General features: G+C 50.8%; 1 protein-coding gene across 3 annotated transcripts in view; it reads right to left on the reverse strand.

Moving 5' to 3' along the window:
* Positions 1-5,983: 5,983 nt before the first annotated feature.
* Positions 5,984-18,010, reverse strand: part of ERGIC1 (endoplasmic reticulum-golgi intermediate compartment 1) — a 106,620-nt gene continuing 94,593 nt past the window's right edge. For all 3 annotated transcript variants that reach the window (XM_057728998.1, XM_057728983.1, XM_057728990.1), the window contains 2 exons: positions 17,793-17,915; positions 5,984-7,881 (listed from right to left, as the gene is read on the reverse strand). In XM_057728998.1, coding sequence (XP_057584981.1) covers positions 7,774-7,881; positions 17,793-17,915 — 231 coding nt within the window. In that variant the 3' untranslated portion in view covers positions 5,984-7,773. The remainder of the gene's footprint in view (positions 7,882-17,792; positions 17,916-18,010) is intronic.

Genomic DNA, 18,010 nt, shown 5'->3' on the forward strand with positions numbered 1-18,010 from the left:
TGCAGCTGGGAAGAAGGGGCACTTTTGTAGAGCCTGCAATAAAGGCTTATTGGTGTTCTTTCAACAGTGCATTATCAATAGTCTTTCTCCTACCGCAAATTCGTTGCTTCGCAGAGGTCGTCTAGGCATATGGTCATGATGCTGTAAATGCTATCGGCTGACTTGCTTCTTCAAAATCACCAAGAAGCCTGTTCAAAATGCAGATTTTTGTGTTCCACCACAGTCCTACAAAACCAGACAGTCGGGGTCAGGGGCTCTGAATTTAAAGCACCAAAAGACTTTGAGGCGCACCAGTGTTTGAGGGTCATCGCCATCCAACCACTTGACTTTGCAAAACTTCCCCCCAGTTTTTTTTTTTTAATCCCTTTTTAGAAGAGCTGGGGTTGTAGAATGACCTGAACCCTTCAAGTTGCTGGATCTTGGAGAGACGCCTTTCTAAGCCTGTTTCCTTACCTGTGAAATGGGGATGATCTTAAGTAGAGGACTCAGAGTTATTATGAGGACTAAATCCGTTTAATGTGTTTAGAACAGGGTCTGGCGCTCAATTACAGCCAGCTATTACTCCTAAAGAGAGCAGAGGTTTCTGTGTGGACCTTGCTCCAGGACAGCCCTAAGGGCAGGACTCACCAGAGTCAGACTTTTGCCATTAACTCCCAATGACGCAAACTGTACGTTTCCCGTGTTTGATGTAAACACGTGCAATGCCTGAAGCTGTGCTCTTTCTCCCTTTTTAACTCCCTGGGCGTCTTTAAAAGCGGGCTAGTGCAGTCGGGATTCTGCGGACTAGCGTGCTTTAACTTTTGCCCCGCTCCACTCATCCAGGCCCCGCCCACCTTGTCCCCGCCCACCTTGTCCCCGCCCCGCCCCGCCTGGTCGTGCCCAAGCCCCGCCTCCCACCCGGGGTAGAGAGCCCAGGGTAGCACCAGCCTGCTCGGCAGGCTGAAATTCACTCTGCCCGGCCTCTGGGAATGAAAGGTCTCCAATCCGGGCACCGCTGTGCGGGAGACTCTCAGTGATTGACTGCTTGATTCGTCCACTGAACGGACTGATTCACTCAATTCATATCTATTGAGAGCCTACTTTGTACCAGATGCCAGACAGAAAGATAGAAGAGTTTGTGGTGCTCAGTTAGCAGATAGGCACCCTGAAATTCAGAGAAGGGGTGTCTTGCCAAAGTCAGGCAGGTCCGATGTTCTCCCCCCGTTTACGACTGTTCCCTAACACATGGTGATGAAATTGTGAAACACCAGCATTTACTCACACTCGTGATCAACGAGGGCATCTGGCCTGATCTCTGGACTTGCTGGGTGCTGTTTTAGGTTTCATTCCAGATCCCCTGAGGTCAGCGTTGGAGCCCTCTGGCCTTCAGACTCAGGGAGGACGACTGCACCCAGGCTGTCTGCAGAAGCCGGGGCAGCAGAAGAAGCGGAGTGGAAGTTGTTGAGGCAAGAGCAGCTGAGAGGCCACCCATTATACCCTCAAGAGTAAGGACGTGGGGGAAGAGTCACAAGAAAGGAAGATCTTAAATGCCGTCACCACACAAAAAGGAAAAGGTAATTAGGTGAGGTGCTGGAGGTGTTAACCAATGCCGTGCTAATCATGATACAACATGTATGTGTATCAGTCAACACGCTGTACACCTTAAACTTACAGAATGTTATAGGTCAATTATAGCTCAATACAGCGGGGGGCTGGGGGGCTGCGGGAAAGGAAGTCACTTCCCATGCGCGTGGCAGGAGCAGACGCCATTATGACTGAGTGCACATAGATGGTCACAGAGCTCTTCTCAGAGCAGCCCTTACAGTGTTCATCAGATCCAAGCCCCCAATGAATCCGTTCCTTCATGCAGTCCTTCATTCGCTCGCCCACTGACTCCTTCTCTGCCCATTCATTACATCTCTATCACACTCGTTCATTAAGTCATTCAGCTACCCATTTACCCACACATTCACCCATTCGCTCATTAATTTCTTTACCATTTATTTGGTACCTACATGGAGCCACAGGTACAGGGCTAGATCAAAGAGATCTGGGGAGGGGTGAAATCCAGTCCCTGCTCCCAAGGAGCACAGGGCCTCACTGGTGAGGGGCAACCATGTGAGGGTGGATCATTACAACCCAAGATTATCAAGATGTATTTACTCAACCAGGACGGGGAGGCTTTTCTTTACTTCCACCCTCTGCCTCCTGTTCAACAGAATTAAGACAGGTACAAGGACATCACCAGATAAGATGACAAGAGCCAAAGATTTGTCATTCTAATGAGGATTTAGTAGAATTGGCTGCTATCCTGCCTCATGCCTACCTTAGAAACATGCACAGGGACTGGTGTAGAAGCCCCAGGACCTAGCAGAGTGCCTGGATGTCTCCAAGGCAGAGGGTGATGTGGTGGGAAAGTGTGAGTGCCCTGGATTCTGACTGCCTGGGTTTGGAGCTCCACCACTTCCTGGCTCTGGAGCGTTGGATAAGATATTTAGCCTCTTGGTCACTCACTTTCCTCTTCTGTGAAATAGGAATAATGAAAGTTCCCACCTCATCGGTTTGGTGTCAGGATTCAGTGAACCCTTAGCACAATGTCTGACACAAAGTAAGCACTTGACACTTGGTAGAAATTATCATTTCTTTTTTAAAAAATTTATTTTTATTTTATTTAGTTTTTGGCATGGCTTGTGGGATCTTAGTTCCCTGACTAGGGATTGAACCCGGGCCCTTGGCAACGAAAGCTTGGAGTCTTAACTGCTGGACTGCCAGGGAATTCCCAGAAATTATTATTTCTTAAATGAGTGAGTAATAATGGCTAGTTGTATTAGGCTGAGCATTTCACTGTTGGACACTGTGCTCACAGCTTTACAAACATTACTTTATTTAATCTAGTAAACAGCCCTTTAAATTGTCCCTTTCACAGGTGGGAAAACAGATTCTAAAAGAGACGGGAGCAGAGGCTGAATGTGATGCACCATCAGATATTCAATACGATTATTATCTTGCAGCCAATAAGACAATGAGGAGATCCACTGTTATTAACATTGGAAGGTGTCTATCACGTGAGAAAAAAAAGTAAACTACAAAATACTGTTAATAGCAGGATTCCATTTTGTTTATGGAAGAATATCACTAACACATTAACAGTGGTGACCCCCGATTAGTGGGATTATGGGTGACTTTAATTCTCCTTTTTGCTCTTTTCTGCTTTTCCTCCAGCAGGGCTATGAGCATGTGTTATCTGTGTAATTAAAATCATGTTGTAAGGGCTTAACATTTTCGCTTAAGAAAATCCCCAATGTTCAATTCAGCTTTCCTTTGCAGCCTGTTTAAAAGGAAGGAAACAGAAAACAAAAGTACCTTCACTACTTTCAGTTCCCACCCCTCTCTGTTTTGGAGGGGTCAGTTTACCCTTTTGACAGAGACGCTAGTGGGCAGTAAGGCAGAACCATACAACTCTTCATAACCCTGGAGTCAGGTGGACGTGGGTCTGAATTCCAGCTTCACTACGTGCTAGTTGTGTGACTAAGTTACTGAAATCTCTGTTTTCTCCTTCCTAAAAAGGAGTTAACAGCCACCTTGTCGGATCACCGTGAGGATTAAGAAAGACAATTACTCCTTGCCTGGCACATGGAGAACACCCAACCATTGGTACCTACTACTACAAGAGTTCAGATAAAAATAAGTTATTTTGAAAGATGCAGATATAGAGAAGGGACTTGAGGACACAGGGTTGGGGGAGGGGGTGAAGGGGAAGCTGGGATGAAGTGAGAGAGTAGCATAGACATATATATACTACCAAATGTAAAATAGATAGCTAGTGGGAAGTTGCTGTATAAAATAGATAGCTAGTGGGAAGTTGCTGTATAAAATAGATAGCTAGTGGGAAGTTGCTGTATAGCTATAAAATAGATAGCTAGTGGAGATCAACTCGATGATGGGTGATGACTTAGAGGGCCAGGACAGGGAGGGTGGGGGGCAGTCGCGGGAGGGAGGGGATATGGGGATATATGTATAAATACAGCTGATTCACTTTGGTGTGCCTCAAAAGCTGGTACAAGAGTGTAAAGCAATTATATTCCAATAAAGAGCTTTAAAAAAAAGTTATTTTGGTCAGAATAAAGTGCATGACTTAATCACCACATAACTGACAGAAAACAACTGCTAGGGGGTGGGGGAGGGGGGTCTTGGATGAATGTTCACCCCAGAGGCCCCCTCACATTCCTGGACCGCAGGAGCAGCTAAGGAACCAGCTTCTTAAGAAGGGATTAGGACCACCAGTGATCTGCCACATTGAGAGACTGTGTACCTCTGTTTCGGGCAATACCCGAAAACAAACTTGTAACATTTAGTTATAAAAACTAACTACAGCTGCCACTTATGAGCCCCACTGCTACACTCCACTTCTTCCCCAGCTTCACAGCCCCATCCCGACCCCAAGCAGTGTGGGCTCAGCACGTGGTGGTGGTGGGGGGGGGGTCCCTTCTCACCGAAGCACTTCTAGGACTTCACTGCTTCTGCAGCTACAACACCTCCCCAGGAGAAGCCCTTTCTGCCTGAACCACCATAGCCCCCAACCCCTCACCTACCGCACCTACAGAGTTTACGCTGTACGCCCTGATTGAGAAACCCTCTTGCGTGGAAACACTGCAGTCTGCACTTGTGTAGGTAACTGAAAGCACTGGTTCAAGGGAGAAATCACAGAAGTGACACACACATACTGTAAAGGGTCTACGTCACCTTTAAACACATTGGCCCATCTTTTGACCCTGAGCAAAGCTTTTTACTGAGAAACCTCTGCTGGAACTCTCCTTCATTTTCCTTACATAAACCAACCCCAGGTTTCCAGGTTTCGTTTAACATGGAGTGAGAACGTACACACACTTTCAGTGTGAATGCAGAATCCTCAAGGACTTCCCCGCCCCCAACTCTTTTCGGTTATCTTATTCACACTGAATTCAGCAGCATTTGGGGGGGGGGGTGGGGGGAGGCCGCGCCACGCAGCACGCGGGATCTTCATTCCCGGACCAGGGATGCAGCCTGCAGTGGAAGCTCGGCGTCCTAACCGCTGGACCACCAGGGAAGTCCCTGAATTTGGTAGCGTTTTGAGAAGGGGGTGGCAACTCACCTTTATCAGTTCTCTCCAAAGTATTCAACTTAGTCTTACCAGACTCTTTCATTTTTCAATCATATTTCGTTGGTTAACTAAGTCACATCACTACAGCACAAAGCACAGCTGGCACAAACAGGTTTGGGAACACACCTCATGGGGTACTGGCGGGCATATGCTCTCCATCACTAGCTTTGAGTGTCACAGTAATTCAAGTGTCACACAGAACGTTAAAGAGGGAATGGGGAGGGTGACTGAAGAGCTCCCTGCAGATTGGTTCGCTCTCACATGCATCTCTGATGTGCTGATCCACGTCCATGCTGTTCCGGTGAAGCCCTTGAAGGACTGGGCAGCAGGAGGGCAAATGTCCATGGAGGTCCCCTTCTCACAGCTGACGATGGTCTCCCTTATTCTATCTGGGAACACCTATATGGAACAACTACCATTTTTGAAAATTTACCGGGTACCACTTTCCTGCATACATGAGCTTGTTCTGATCCAGCATCACTTACGTGCACATATTATAGATTTAATTTCTGCAATAGCCCCATGGGATTAAGGACCTGGCGTGAGGCTACATAACTGGAAAGTACGCAGATCAGGTTAATACAACATTGTAAATCAACTATACCTCAATAAAATAAATTGAATTACAAAAAAAAAAAAAAAAAAAGCAAGTAGCAGATCAGAGAACACTCTGCAGGGATTCAATGCTCAATGCAGGGATTCCTTTGACTGACTCCAAGGGGTCTTGACGTTCTGATGGCACTCACAGATCGTTTCCACATTTCCCAGTTTCTCGCCTCTAGGATGAAATTCCATTCTGACCGTGATCCCAGCCTCCTCCAGGCTACCCAGCCACAATCAAGTCGAAAGCAACACACAGCAATATTTCTGAAAATCAGCCTTTTAATCTATTTGAACCCAAAGAGTGGGGGAAGAACTAAAACATTATTTCCCTTGAGATTTTGCCTATAAGAATAATGGGAAGAGGTGTCTCTTCCACAGGAAACTGACATCCCCTATGTCCTCAAGAGTTTTTTCTTTTTTTAATGCATAAACGTGGGATTTCAATTCACGTGCATGTCACACATTTCCCCACCCTGCCCTGCCCACCCTCTACAGGCACACGTATTCACACACCCAAGGGACTGACTCACTTCTGTAACTGGGGAAGAGAATGAAAAAGAAAAAAATCCATCTGAGTGGCCAGACACCAGAAATAACCAAATGCAGTTTACACTCACTTTCATCAACTCATATGCAAAAGGGAAAGCTTTTCTAATCAGAATCCAGAGCCCAAAATTACAAACGGCAGACTTGAACCATCCTTAGAGATAATTTAAAAACGCCTTCCACTGGACACTCTCCTTAATTACAGAAGTATGCAAACAATCTTGATATAAATGGAAAACAGGTGGGCAACTCTCTCCCTGGAACAAGGGGGCATACCTAAAATTCCCTGGGTGGAATGCGTGCCTGGACTGCTGCCCCTCCTTTCAGGACTAAAGTGGAAGGATGAGAGGGTGCAGAAGGACAGGCTCCCACCCAGGAGCAAGTGAGAAAACAATGGAGCCAGCCCAGGAACCAGGAACGAGTTGGTGTGTGACCAGCGAATGGGGAGCTTGGTGGAACAAGTGGGTCCCAACGGGGTTGCAGAGAGGTCCAAGCACTGTGCACCCCTCGGAGCCCAAAGGTGGACATGCTAAGATGGGAGAAGGGTTGGTCTGCTTTGCTTCCCCCACCTATGGCCTTGGGACCGATGGCAGCTGTCTGGGAGAGGCCGAGGCATGATTATTTTAGGGTCGCAGAAAAGGATGCTTCCCATTTGGAGATAAGTGCACAAATCATATCTGGCCCTCAAGAACGACTTCCCAGTTACAGCCGGCCCCTCCACCGAGCCACGCTGTGGCCACACAGCACGGGGGCCTGAGGCACATTGGCAGGGGGTTCAGAGGAACAAGATGAAGAGAGCAAGGGGACCTCGCCACGTGCCCAGGGACCCGTGGGCAGACTTGAGTCTACACAGCTGCTGCCCAATAACTGGGCATGTGCTTCTGGGGAGGAAAAGAAAGGGGTGGGGGTGAGGGCCTTGAGGCCTGGGCTCTGGGTCGGGTAGGAAGGGATGGGGCAGAAGCAAGGGCTCCATCCACAGCGCCACATCTCAGGGGCTTGCCTGGGAAGTACCATTCTTTGTTGAAGGCGCCAGGGGGGACGTACCTTTGGGCAGCCTGGACCAAAGCCCAGAGCCCAGGTCTGCAGGTTGGCTGCTCAGGGGAGAAACCAAGTGATCGGTGGGACCAAATGGTGGGGGCTGCAAGATTGTCAAAGCCTGGCTGAGAGGCGGTCGACGTGGGTTCTGGACGGCTCGCCCAAGAGGGAAAGGACTGCAGCTCTCCCAGGAGTGGTCTCCAGCACCCCCGAGCCTTCCTTGCCTGACTCTGGTCTTGGGGCTCCTCAGCAAAAGAAAGGGACCCCCGACTTCAGGCAGTGTAATTCATTTAACATTAAACACGGGGAAAAGAGGTAGCTGCGAACCCGTGAGCCACCCCCCTCCCTCCCCTCACCCCCACGTTGGGACGCAGCCAGATCCTGGGCCAGCTAGAGGGCAGGAGGAGACAGGGTGCTGGAGGCAGGCTGGTGGTCCCCCTGGGTCCTCGGCCATTGGGCCGGGCGGGTCATCAATGCATCTTGCCCAGCTGGATCTTCTTCCAGGCCTCGGAGGCTGTGAAGATACACGAGTCCAGAATGCCGGCAACAGTGAAGGTCCCGCCAATGATGGCACAGATCTGTAAGGGGCGAGGGGGGTCAGAGGTCAGCGCCGGAGGGACACTCAAGTCACCGTAATTAGTGGCTGAACTGGAGTTCAAAACTCTTACCATGGTCCTCTGCTGCCTCCCAGGCATGAAACAGCCCACATCACCAAAGTACTCATTTTGCTTTGAAGTTGTCAAGACTCCACTTGTGATGCGTCAACATAATGCTATGTTCTACTCAAAGTTTTCTGGCCTTTCTAGGAGCTGCTTTCTGGTGCCACCCAAGAACCAAAGTGCGTAAAACGTTTGCGAGGAAACTTTAAATGTATTTTCCCCCTAAAGACACACTTTTATGTTGTTCATAAAAACCAATACCACCCACCACGCCGTATGCCTTGGAGGGAGGCACCCCTTCTCTCATGTACCCACGGGGCCCAGAGAGGGAAGCAGTTTGTCCAAGGTCACACAGCAAGTGTGTGGCAGAGCCAAGTCAGCCTGGCTCCAGAACTCTCACTCTTTCTCCTGTGCCACATTTAGGGGGCACTTAAATGACCGCAGGACTCAGAAGAAGCCAATGTGGGCAGCCCCGGAGGGCCCCTGAGGCTGCCTTGGAAGCCCCACTGGGTGGGCGCCCAGCCGTGGCCACCGGACCGTTGGAGGACTCTGGGAGACAGCAGTGCCGTACTGGGGCCTCTGGTGCCCAGTGGAAGAGGCCAGGAGACACAGTGGAGGCAAGAGGGACGTGTGAATCGAACTCACATTTATTTTTAAAATTGTATTTCCATGAGATGAGCTAACCAGAGGCCTGTGAGGCCCAAGACAGACAGGGCAGGTCTGTATGGATGGGCTGTAAGCAGAGCAGCTGGCATTCCAGTAATAACAGCCCGAGAAACCGGAGCAGCCCCCCAGGGAGAGAGGAGGATGGGGGCGCTGAGGGGATTATGATGAAGTGTTTTCAGCAGGCAAGGCCTCTCCCTGCCAGCCCCAGAGGATGACGGAGGGCCACTTTTCAAGGAGGATGACGGCAGGGGAGCTGGGTTATTTCGGTAGAGTGGATCAGATGATGGGCGACTTTATACCGCAAAATGCTTTTAGAGCTTGGATCAGAGGATAGGAAAATGTGACTTCAGTGCAATGGAGCAAATAATAAAAAAAATAAAAAATAACCACACACACACGTATCTATATTCATCTACACGCTTTGGAACCTGCGTGTGCCTATGAGTCACATACACCTGGCACCCAGACTGAAACCTCCTTTCACCGGGCAGGGCTGGAGCAGAAGGAAACAACACATGCATTGAGGTACATGAGAAAACACAGAGCTGTGGGGAAACTGAGGCCGTGGGAGCAGGGAAGCCGCCAGACAGCTGACCCTGTCTGGGTGAGTTACTGTCTGCCTAAGGCTAAGGGGCTCTTCAGAAAGCTTCTGTGTATATCTACTGATGTCACCCAACGCAGCTGCGTGTCCCCCATTATTCCATGTCTATTCAAGGTGCTGGTCACTGGTCAACTGAGGAGGGGGAATTCTGGCACATTCAGCGGGGGGTGGGAGGGATGTTCAAAAACTGAGAAAAATCTAGCAGCCCACGTGAGGCTGCCACAGCCCCCTGCTTTCGTTATTTTGCCTTTGGCCTGCCGGGGCCTCCCTCCCTCCTGCTCACATCCACAGGTGGTGATTGGTGAGAGGTGAAGCAGGGGTCGTGCGGAGAGGGTCCTGGCGTGTCCCAGGCTGTGGGACGCCCTAGATTCTGAGAGATGGTGGCCACAGAAACCACCAGCGCCAGGAGGCTGCTACGTCTGGACTCGTCCCAGAAGGTGGTCAGCCGTGGCCATCCTTCATCCCAAGAAGGTCATGGTTTCTACGTCTGAAACACAGGGAAGTAAACGTAGCCACGAGGTTGCAGCCCATAGTATGTCTGCTTTTGGACTCAGGCTTTACCTTGGTGGTGGCAAGATCACAGGTTTCATTCACCACATTTGGCTGATGTGGGGGAAAAAAATGACCAACCACAGATGTTAGGAGGCTGATACACATCTTGAGAAGAGATAAAGGCCCGGAAGAAGGGAGGAGGGTGACACCACATCTCCCTGAGCTGGGGGGATAGGGCCCCAGATGAATACAAAGGAAAATGAAGCCCACGACACTTAGTTCCCTTGCCTGTCGCTCTGCACACAGAAGAGCTAGGAGAACCCGGCCTCCATGGTGTACAGAGGTGGGGAGGCGTGAACCTCCTCGTGGTACACGGCCAAGGTGGGGCAAGGTGAGGACTGGGGAGCCCACAGTGGCCTTCCCGGCTGCAGCAGCACAAAGAGCTCGTAATTCGGAAGCTGAGACGAGGTTGTCACTTTCTAACTCTGGACTCAGGAGAGCCTTCCTGGGCCTCAGTTACTTGATCTGCAAAATGGGAAAATCGTCCCTACTCTGCCAACTGTCGTACTGCAAGCAATGCCTCCGGAGTGCCTAGCACTTAGTAGGTGCTCAGTAAATGGTACCTAATCTCATCTTCCAGTTGCTGAAGGGCTCCAACCTTGTTGCTATGACCTGAGATTTCCTAAACCTCTCTGAGAGCCACTCTAAGAAGGATGAGTGAACTATCACTTATTCCCCAGAGCAACGGACTATCCAGTGGAAACTGGTTCTCAATTTCCATTCTCTACCTGCCTCCTTAAGTAGAGGACAAGTCAATTCCTGGAAGCACAGGATGGCAAGGGTGTCCCAGGCACCACAGGCAGATTCTTTACAGTTGCTCAGGTCCCAAGCCCTCTGAGGGCCCATTCTACAGAGGGAGTAGCTGAGGCCCAGACAGCTGACTGCCAAGAAGCCTTTGTCATGAAGAACATCCTTGGGGGCAAAGCACCTCGGGCCAGAGGATATTTCCAGCTTTCGGCCAGGCAGGGAGCGCCCCCTAACCCCCAATGCCCTATCCCAACCCTACTGCTTAAAGCTTGCTTTTCTGACCACCCCGGGAGAGAAGACAGCAGAAGAGCCTGACCCACAGAGGCTCGGGACACGTTTATTGAGTAAAGGAGGGAGTGAGTGAGTGGGAAAGAACGGATGAAGAGTGGGGGAGTGAGTGAATGGATGAATGAAAGGACGAACATCTTAGGAAAGGAGAATTCCACCCCCAGGCAGGGGGCAAAGGTGACTCACACGAGGGGTGTAGGCCAAGAGCTGGGGTGTGGAGGACAAGAGTCAGGATGTTGGGGCCACTTCCATTGCTCCCTGAGCCTCAGTTTCCTACTTTTACAAACGGGAAGGCTTATCCCACCCCGAGGACTGCCGCGGGACTGCCCGTGTCACACACACATCCTTGAACGCCTGTTCCCTTGCTGCTGCTACGCGCTCGCATCTCCCAGCTTTGAGGCAGGGGGACAGCGTCCGGGGGTGGAGGTGGGGGATGGGACAGCAGGACTGCTGAGCCAGGAGGGGCCACTGCAGCTGGCACACGCAAGCCCACTCTGGTCGGCAGCCCCAGCTTCAGAAGTGAAGCAAGGACAATTTGATACGCGGGCCCCAGTGAGTCTGGGAGAAGCACATTACTTTCCTTTCATCAGAAGTCATCAATAATGCCCCTCTGTTCCTATGCTGAGGCTTCCTCCCTGCGGCTCCCCCAGCTTCCTGGCCTTCCACTGTGGGGGGAGTGAAGTCAGCTCACCCCCCTTGAAAAGAAGGGGTCTGTGTGTTCCCCGGACATTTTAATCACGGCTCTTGAATCCTTATAATATGGAGAGGGTGAGTTCCAACCACACTAGCTGGAGGGCTGAATCCCTCTGTTGTTCCACCGGGCTCAGGAGTAAACATTCCCAGGGGGCCGACCCCAGCTCTGCGACCCTGGCTGGGAAAGCCAGTTGACCTCTCTGAGCCTCAGTGTCTCTCATCTGTGAAATGGGGTCCACTGTGAGGCTCTTTTCTCATTGCCTGATGTACCACCGTAAGTGCCTGGGGATCGTTCATTCACTTTCCTCACCCAGTCAGCACTGCTTGAGATGCCTGTGGAAAAGGCACAGTGTGAGGAAATAAATAATGAATCGGAGTCCCATCAGATGCCTGCGGCGGCAGACAGGCTGGAGCCTCGGATGAGAGCACCAGGGCTGCGGCTGGGCAGAGGTGGGGGCTGTTGCGGAAGGGAAGCCGATGACTGGGCCTGGGAGGGGTGGGGGTGGGGGAGGAGAGGGGGTGGTGGTCTCCAGCCAGTAGTGTCACCCTGGCTAGACCCCCCCCCCCACTCCCACCCTTTAGTCCAGGGACCTGGCGAGGAGGGTGGAATCCTTTCCCTGCTGTTTTTACAGTGGCTGCAGCTGCAAGATACCCACTGCCCCCTCTGCAAAACACCACCTCGGTTCACCACCTACTAAGTGCCGGGCTTGAGATGGTACTTGCTTCTGCTAAGTAGTAGGGCACGTGGGGTAAGCACCATTTCACGGGTGAGGAAACAGAAGCTCAGAGATGGACCGATTTGTCCAAGGCCACACAGCTACCGAGCAGGCGAGGGTGAAGAGCATCCAGGTTTGGGAGGCTGCAAAGGGCCTGCTTTTTCCTGTGCCTCCACCCTGCTTCACCCCGGACCTGAAGGCTCCCTTCAGTCCCCATTTGCATGCATGGGTGGCTTCTTTATATCTTGTTTTCTCAGCTCTGTTAGGTCTTACATATCAAATGTCCTGACATAAGGAGCCTCTGTCAGGAGAGCTTATGAAGTAAAAAGCTGTGTGGCTGTAAAAATAAGCGTAGTTTATAAAACGGAGCCATGCCATTCTAATACTCCCTATTCGTCTCAGAACCTGTCCTAGAAAAGCAAGTACCAGGAGCTTCTGTTCCAGCTGCGATATCTGTGTTCAGACCCAGTTGGAGCAATCAGTCCCTGATACACAACCTTCTGGAAGAACAGGCTTTGGTCAAAAGTCCAGAAGGACCAGAACCAAAGTTTTTTTTTTTTAAACATTTCCAGGTCTGAATAACCAAGCAGCTGATTTTGGGTTCTGTTCTGTTCCTCAGATGATAGAAATTGTCTTGTGGGGGGTGGACCAAGGAGTACACCCTCCATGTGTTTGCTCTCTGTTTCACACCCACTTATCACCTGCCCATGCTACCCCAGGTCTGGAGAACAGAGGTGACTGAGAGCCAGCCCTCCCTCCTGGAGCTCACGGTCCTGAGGGGAGAGACACACCAAGGAAAGTCTGAGTAGGAGAGGATGGAGGCTCTGAAACGGCTGTCGTGCCGGTCCAGCTACAAAGCTGATCTTTTCCCAACTCACACAGTCTCAGACATAGAACCTTCCCAATTTTAAGTTTGTCTCCTCTGAGTTTTTGTTTTTTTTAAACCATCCTATCCGCCCCACCCCCCCCACTCCACGCACCTGCTGCCTCTTGTCAATGGAAAATTTCGGCACTCGCAGGTGTCCAAACAGATGAGTGAAAGGCACTCAGATAAAGGCAGGAAAACCCGCACACCACCACCCAACCAGTCTTAGGCAGACAGTTGGCTTGTTTTTTAATGGTTTGCATGGCCGTGACCATGATTTTATCACACGCGCTCATAATATTGCCTTGTTTCCTGCTATAGTATTTCTTCTTGATTCCTGGGACAGAAGTCACTGTATCAAATGATCCTGGTGTCCTATCAAGGGCTCCACAGCTTCTGGGGGCCCTGCTGCAGGAACATCCTTGAGAGCCTTTGTTGTGGAAAATGAAGTCTCCCAAGCTGGTAGAGGGAGGATGGGGCAGAGGTAAGTCTGGGTATCAAGTCCCAGCCACGCCATTTACTGGCTCTGTGATCCTGGAAGAGTTTCTTTACCTCTTTGGGCCTCAGTTAATTTATATCTAAAACAGGAATGATACCTTCTACCTTGGAGGGCTCCTGGGAGGGTTAAAGGAGATGACTGTAAAATTACCTGGCACCTAGTAGATGCCTAAGAAGTCCAGCCATGGGATCGCTTCTTTAAGCAGCTACCCCTTTGTATATTTCTGAGCACCTACATCCAGGCCAAGTCCTGTGCTAGATGCTGGGGACACAGAGGTGAATCAGACCTGGAGCTCAACATAATCAGGCCTGGCAACTATGAAATGCATGCTAAAGTCTGGGGGATTACCTCACTGGCAAGGCGCACCTCGAGGGCGGGATGATGTCTAATGCAGCTACCCAGTTACCCAACGGGGGCATGCCATCACCAGCTGCTACCTCTTGGTGGACAAAAACTGTCACAGTCATACTGACCCAATTTGGTACTTGGTGACTTCTGGTTGCTCCCCCCAAATAGAATAAAACACAAGGGAAGCGATGCGACACCTCCAAAGCCATCCAATCTGTCACCACCACCCACTTGAAGGCCACCTCCAAACAGGGGCTTCGGCAAGTGGCAGGGGTGGGGACAAATGTGTGTGTGTGGGAGGGGCACTTTGAAGGGGATCCCTTCCATGCTGTTAAACACCATCTGTTTATTCCCGCAGTGGTGGAATTTTCTGGAACAGTACAAAGTGGAGGTCTGAGCAAGGTGCCCTGGGTGTCCAGGGAGAGGAGCCCCGGGCAGCCTGGTGGAGACGTTCGGGAGGAGGACGCCTCCTCTGCTCAGGCTGGGAAGGAACAGGTCCTTTGCAGACCACAAGAGCCCGGACGGGGCAACCCGGAATAAGCCAGGTACTTGTTACTCAGAAGGCACCAGGGAGGCCCCACCTGCCTCTGCTCTCCACACCCGCTCCCCCGCCCCTGGCTGCACCCACCCCTCAATCCAGCCCACCCACAGCTGCCTCCACAGCCCTGCAGCCGCCACATGACAACATCCTGGCCTAAGCCCCCTCTTCAGCAGCCCCTCTGAGGAGCTATTTGCAGAAGCCCCCATTTGGGGTTTGGGGCCTTTGCACACAAGTGTTTGATTTTATAAAGAGAGAAAGAGAAGCCACAGCAGGTGCCTCTACTTCCACCCCAGCCCCACCCGGCCCGGCAAGAGCTCCTGGGGGTCTTTGTGTTTGTGGGTCTGCGTGCGCGCATCCTCCCCACATCTGCTGCCCTGTGACAACGGGCTCTGAAGCTCCACAATGACACCATCTGCCAGGGACAGCCGGCTGGCTCACTCTGGGCTGACCCCACGGTTGCCGTGGCAACCAAGATGGCAGCGTGGGGTCTTCAGAGAAACCACCAGGCTGATGACGTTAGGAGGTTCCCTGCAGCACGGCTCCCACTCAGGTGGAGGAGGGGCTGGGGTGGAGGAGGGGCTGGTGGCCAAAGGGAGGAGGAGAAGGCCTCTGGGTCATGCAGGACCGGCTCTTCCCCTGGGATTTTTGGGAACTCCGGCTCTCAGAAGTCCTTCCCTACTGAAAGAATCCACACGGCCTTCACAAGACATGCTATGCTGGGCATCTCGGCATGTACTAGTCCCCTTGCTAAGACCCTCTCTCCCTTACTTGCTGGTGTAGAAAACGTCTCCTCGACCTTCAAGACCTATCTTGAGGTTTCCTTCTCTGAACGTTCCAAACAGAAGGGAGTCTTTGCCAGTGGGGTGCTTGGAGCACAGTTCTACTGGAGCCCCTGCTGGACGGGACTGCAGTTCTGTGTGCTCGCCCATCTCCCCCATCAGCCGGGGAGCAGCTTAAGGGCAGGGGTTACATCTAACTCACTATCCCTGCTGCCCAGCACAGGGCCTGGAGCACGGTAAAGTCTAGCAAACATTTAGCGAATAAACAAAGTCCTTCACTTCTCAGCCACTTGCCAAGGGATTTCAACACAGAGCCTCAGCTGTCTGGAACGCAGAGCAAACAGGAAGGGGGTATGAAGATCCTCCTCGACCCTACAGTGAGGTGTGGGCACAGGGGTTTCTCTGCCACTGTCAAGGCCGCAGACCCCAGGGACACCGCACAGACACGCCGACTCGTGTCTTTGTTTCTGTCCTATTTGGGGTATGCAGTAGGAGTACTGGCTGAGAATCAGTGCCAAGACCCACTCAGGATGCTACCTTATGGGGCCTTGGGTAGAATCACTTGGTTGCAAGTTCCCTAACTTGGAGCCAGAGGGTTAGTGCGTCTCCCTCCAAATTAGCTGACCCAATTTATACCAGATAGTATACGCAGGGCCCCCTGCTCTGCATCCTCCCAATCTTTACAGTGGCAGGTCTTTAATTTCTGATAGCCTGAGAGGATTGACTTGGGTCTTGTTGTTTTGAATCTTGTTCCTCCAATTTCTAGTGAACTTGGGTGTCTTTCCACTGCCAGTGTGGTCTCTTCTCTCAATGGTCAAGTCTGTACCCATTTTTTTTTTTGGTCACTTTTTCTTACTGCTTTGTAGGAATTAAAAAAAAAATTATTTATTTGGCTGCGTCAGGTCTTAGTTGTAGCAGGCAGGCTCCTTAGTTGCGGCATGTGAACTCTTAGTTGTGGCACGCATACGGGATCTAGTTCCCTGACCAGGGATCAAACGTGGGCCCCCTGCACTGGGAGCACAGAGTCTTAACCAGTGAGCCACCAAAGAAGTCCCTTTTTTTTTTTTTTTTTTTAATTATTTATTTATTTATTTATTTATTTATTTATTTAGGCTGTGCTGAGTCTTAGTTGCAGCATGCATGTGGGATCTAGTTCCCCAACCAGGGATCAAACCTGGGCCTCCTGCATTGGGAGTACAGAGTCTTACCCACTGGACCACCAGGTAAGTCCCCCCTTTTTTTTTGATATATAAATTCTGATGCAGAGCTTCACTTTCATAATCTGCTTTGAGTTCCACAAGGCCCTTGGAGGTAGGAAGAGTGGGGATTTTTATTCCTATTTCATAGATTACAAGATGGAGACCTTGTAGTGGACATCTGGCCTTTTGGCTTCCTAGTATCTAGTCCTTCCTCTTCTAGTAACTGGCCTCTGACTTTTCTCTTGGGGAACCCCAGCCCCTCGCAATCTTTGTCCTTGCAGTCTGGGTGGGGCTGGCCAGCTGGAGCACACTACTCATTCTCCAGGCCACAAGGATGGCATGGGACCTGAGCCAGGCCAATGACAGTGCTATTCTATCCAGAACTTGGGGTAGAATTACTGAGAAAGAGGCACTTCCTACTGATAAATTCTGGTTGAAAATGACGCCAGTACAGAGAAGAACAGGATGAAGAGAGATCTATTCCAGACATTTGTGCCTGGATCTAGCCATACCTGAAGCCCACTTATCCTTCAAGCATGCTTGATGTGGGGTCCTGTCTCTCCTGTAACAGAGTCTTAATACAGACCTCGTCAGAGCAGGAAATGAAAGAGCCAAGCCTGGACACCAATTCTGAATCATTATTAAAAGAAGAGGTAGAGAAGTGGTTTCTAAATCTAAGAGAGAGGGAAAATCACCCCATCTCTTCCACCTCTGCTGACTCTGGCTTACAGAACTTCTCCAGGCCTCTTGACTGGAGAAGGGCACTGTGACCCTGCTGTTCTGACCCCAAGGACATTCTGAATGGGAAGCCAGGATAGTACACTTGATAGAAATAGTCAGCATCAAAGAAAACTGACATCAGCTTGAAGCTGCCCCAGCTTGGACTTGGTGGAGATGATGGCAAAAAAGAAAAAAGAGAACAGGCAGGAAGGAAAGAAAGAAAAAAACCTGACAATCTCAGCAGCTAGAGTTAGAAAATAGACATGGGAAAAAATGAGTGAAATCTTCACTGTAAAACTTACACAAAAAAGGATAAGCCCTGCTAAGAATAATTTCCATAAAAATAAAACACTGGAGAAAATCAGGAACATCTAACGGAGCCATATAAAGACGCACTTGCTTAAGGAACAGAAGTGATTGGTTGGCATTCCCCTCTGGAAGATATTTTTCTTGATGAAATGCCATCGATATTGATGTGCTTCGGACAACATTTCTAAACATCCTAGAGGTACCAGCCTTGTGTGGATGGGCCGAGCCCCTGTGGGCTGCATCCTGCTTCTTGGAGAACCGGTGGGGATGCCAGGAGGAGCTCACAGCGGGCGCCCCACCCACTCACCGTGGTGATGAACCTGTACAGAGGCTTCCGTCTCTCCGTGTACTTGACCGTGATGGGGCTAAGGTCATAGCGGAACCAGATGGCGGGGATGATGCGGCCTGTGTGGCTGTAGGCGACATATTCCTGGGATGGGAGGAGAGAGAACAGGGGAGGAGCATGTGAGACTCAGGCTCGAACCGTGTCTCATGGGGGATGGCGGGTAGATTGCAGAGGGTCCC

Source organism: Hippopotamus amphibius, chromosome 1, assembly GCF_030028045.1.
Source record: "Hippopotamus amphibius kiboko isolate mHipAmp2 chromosome 1, mHipAmp2.hap2, whole genome shotgun sequence".
Taxonomy (NCBI): domain Eukaryota; kingdom Metazoa; phylum Chordata; class Mammalia; order Artiodactyla; family Hippopotamidae; genus Hippopotamus; species Hippopotamus amphibius.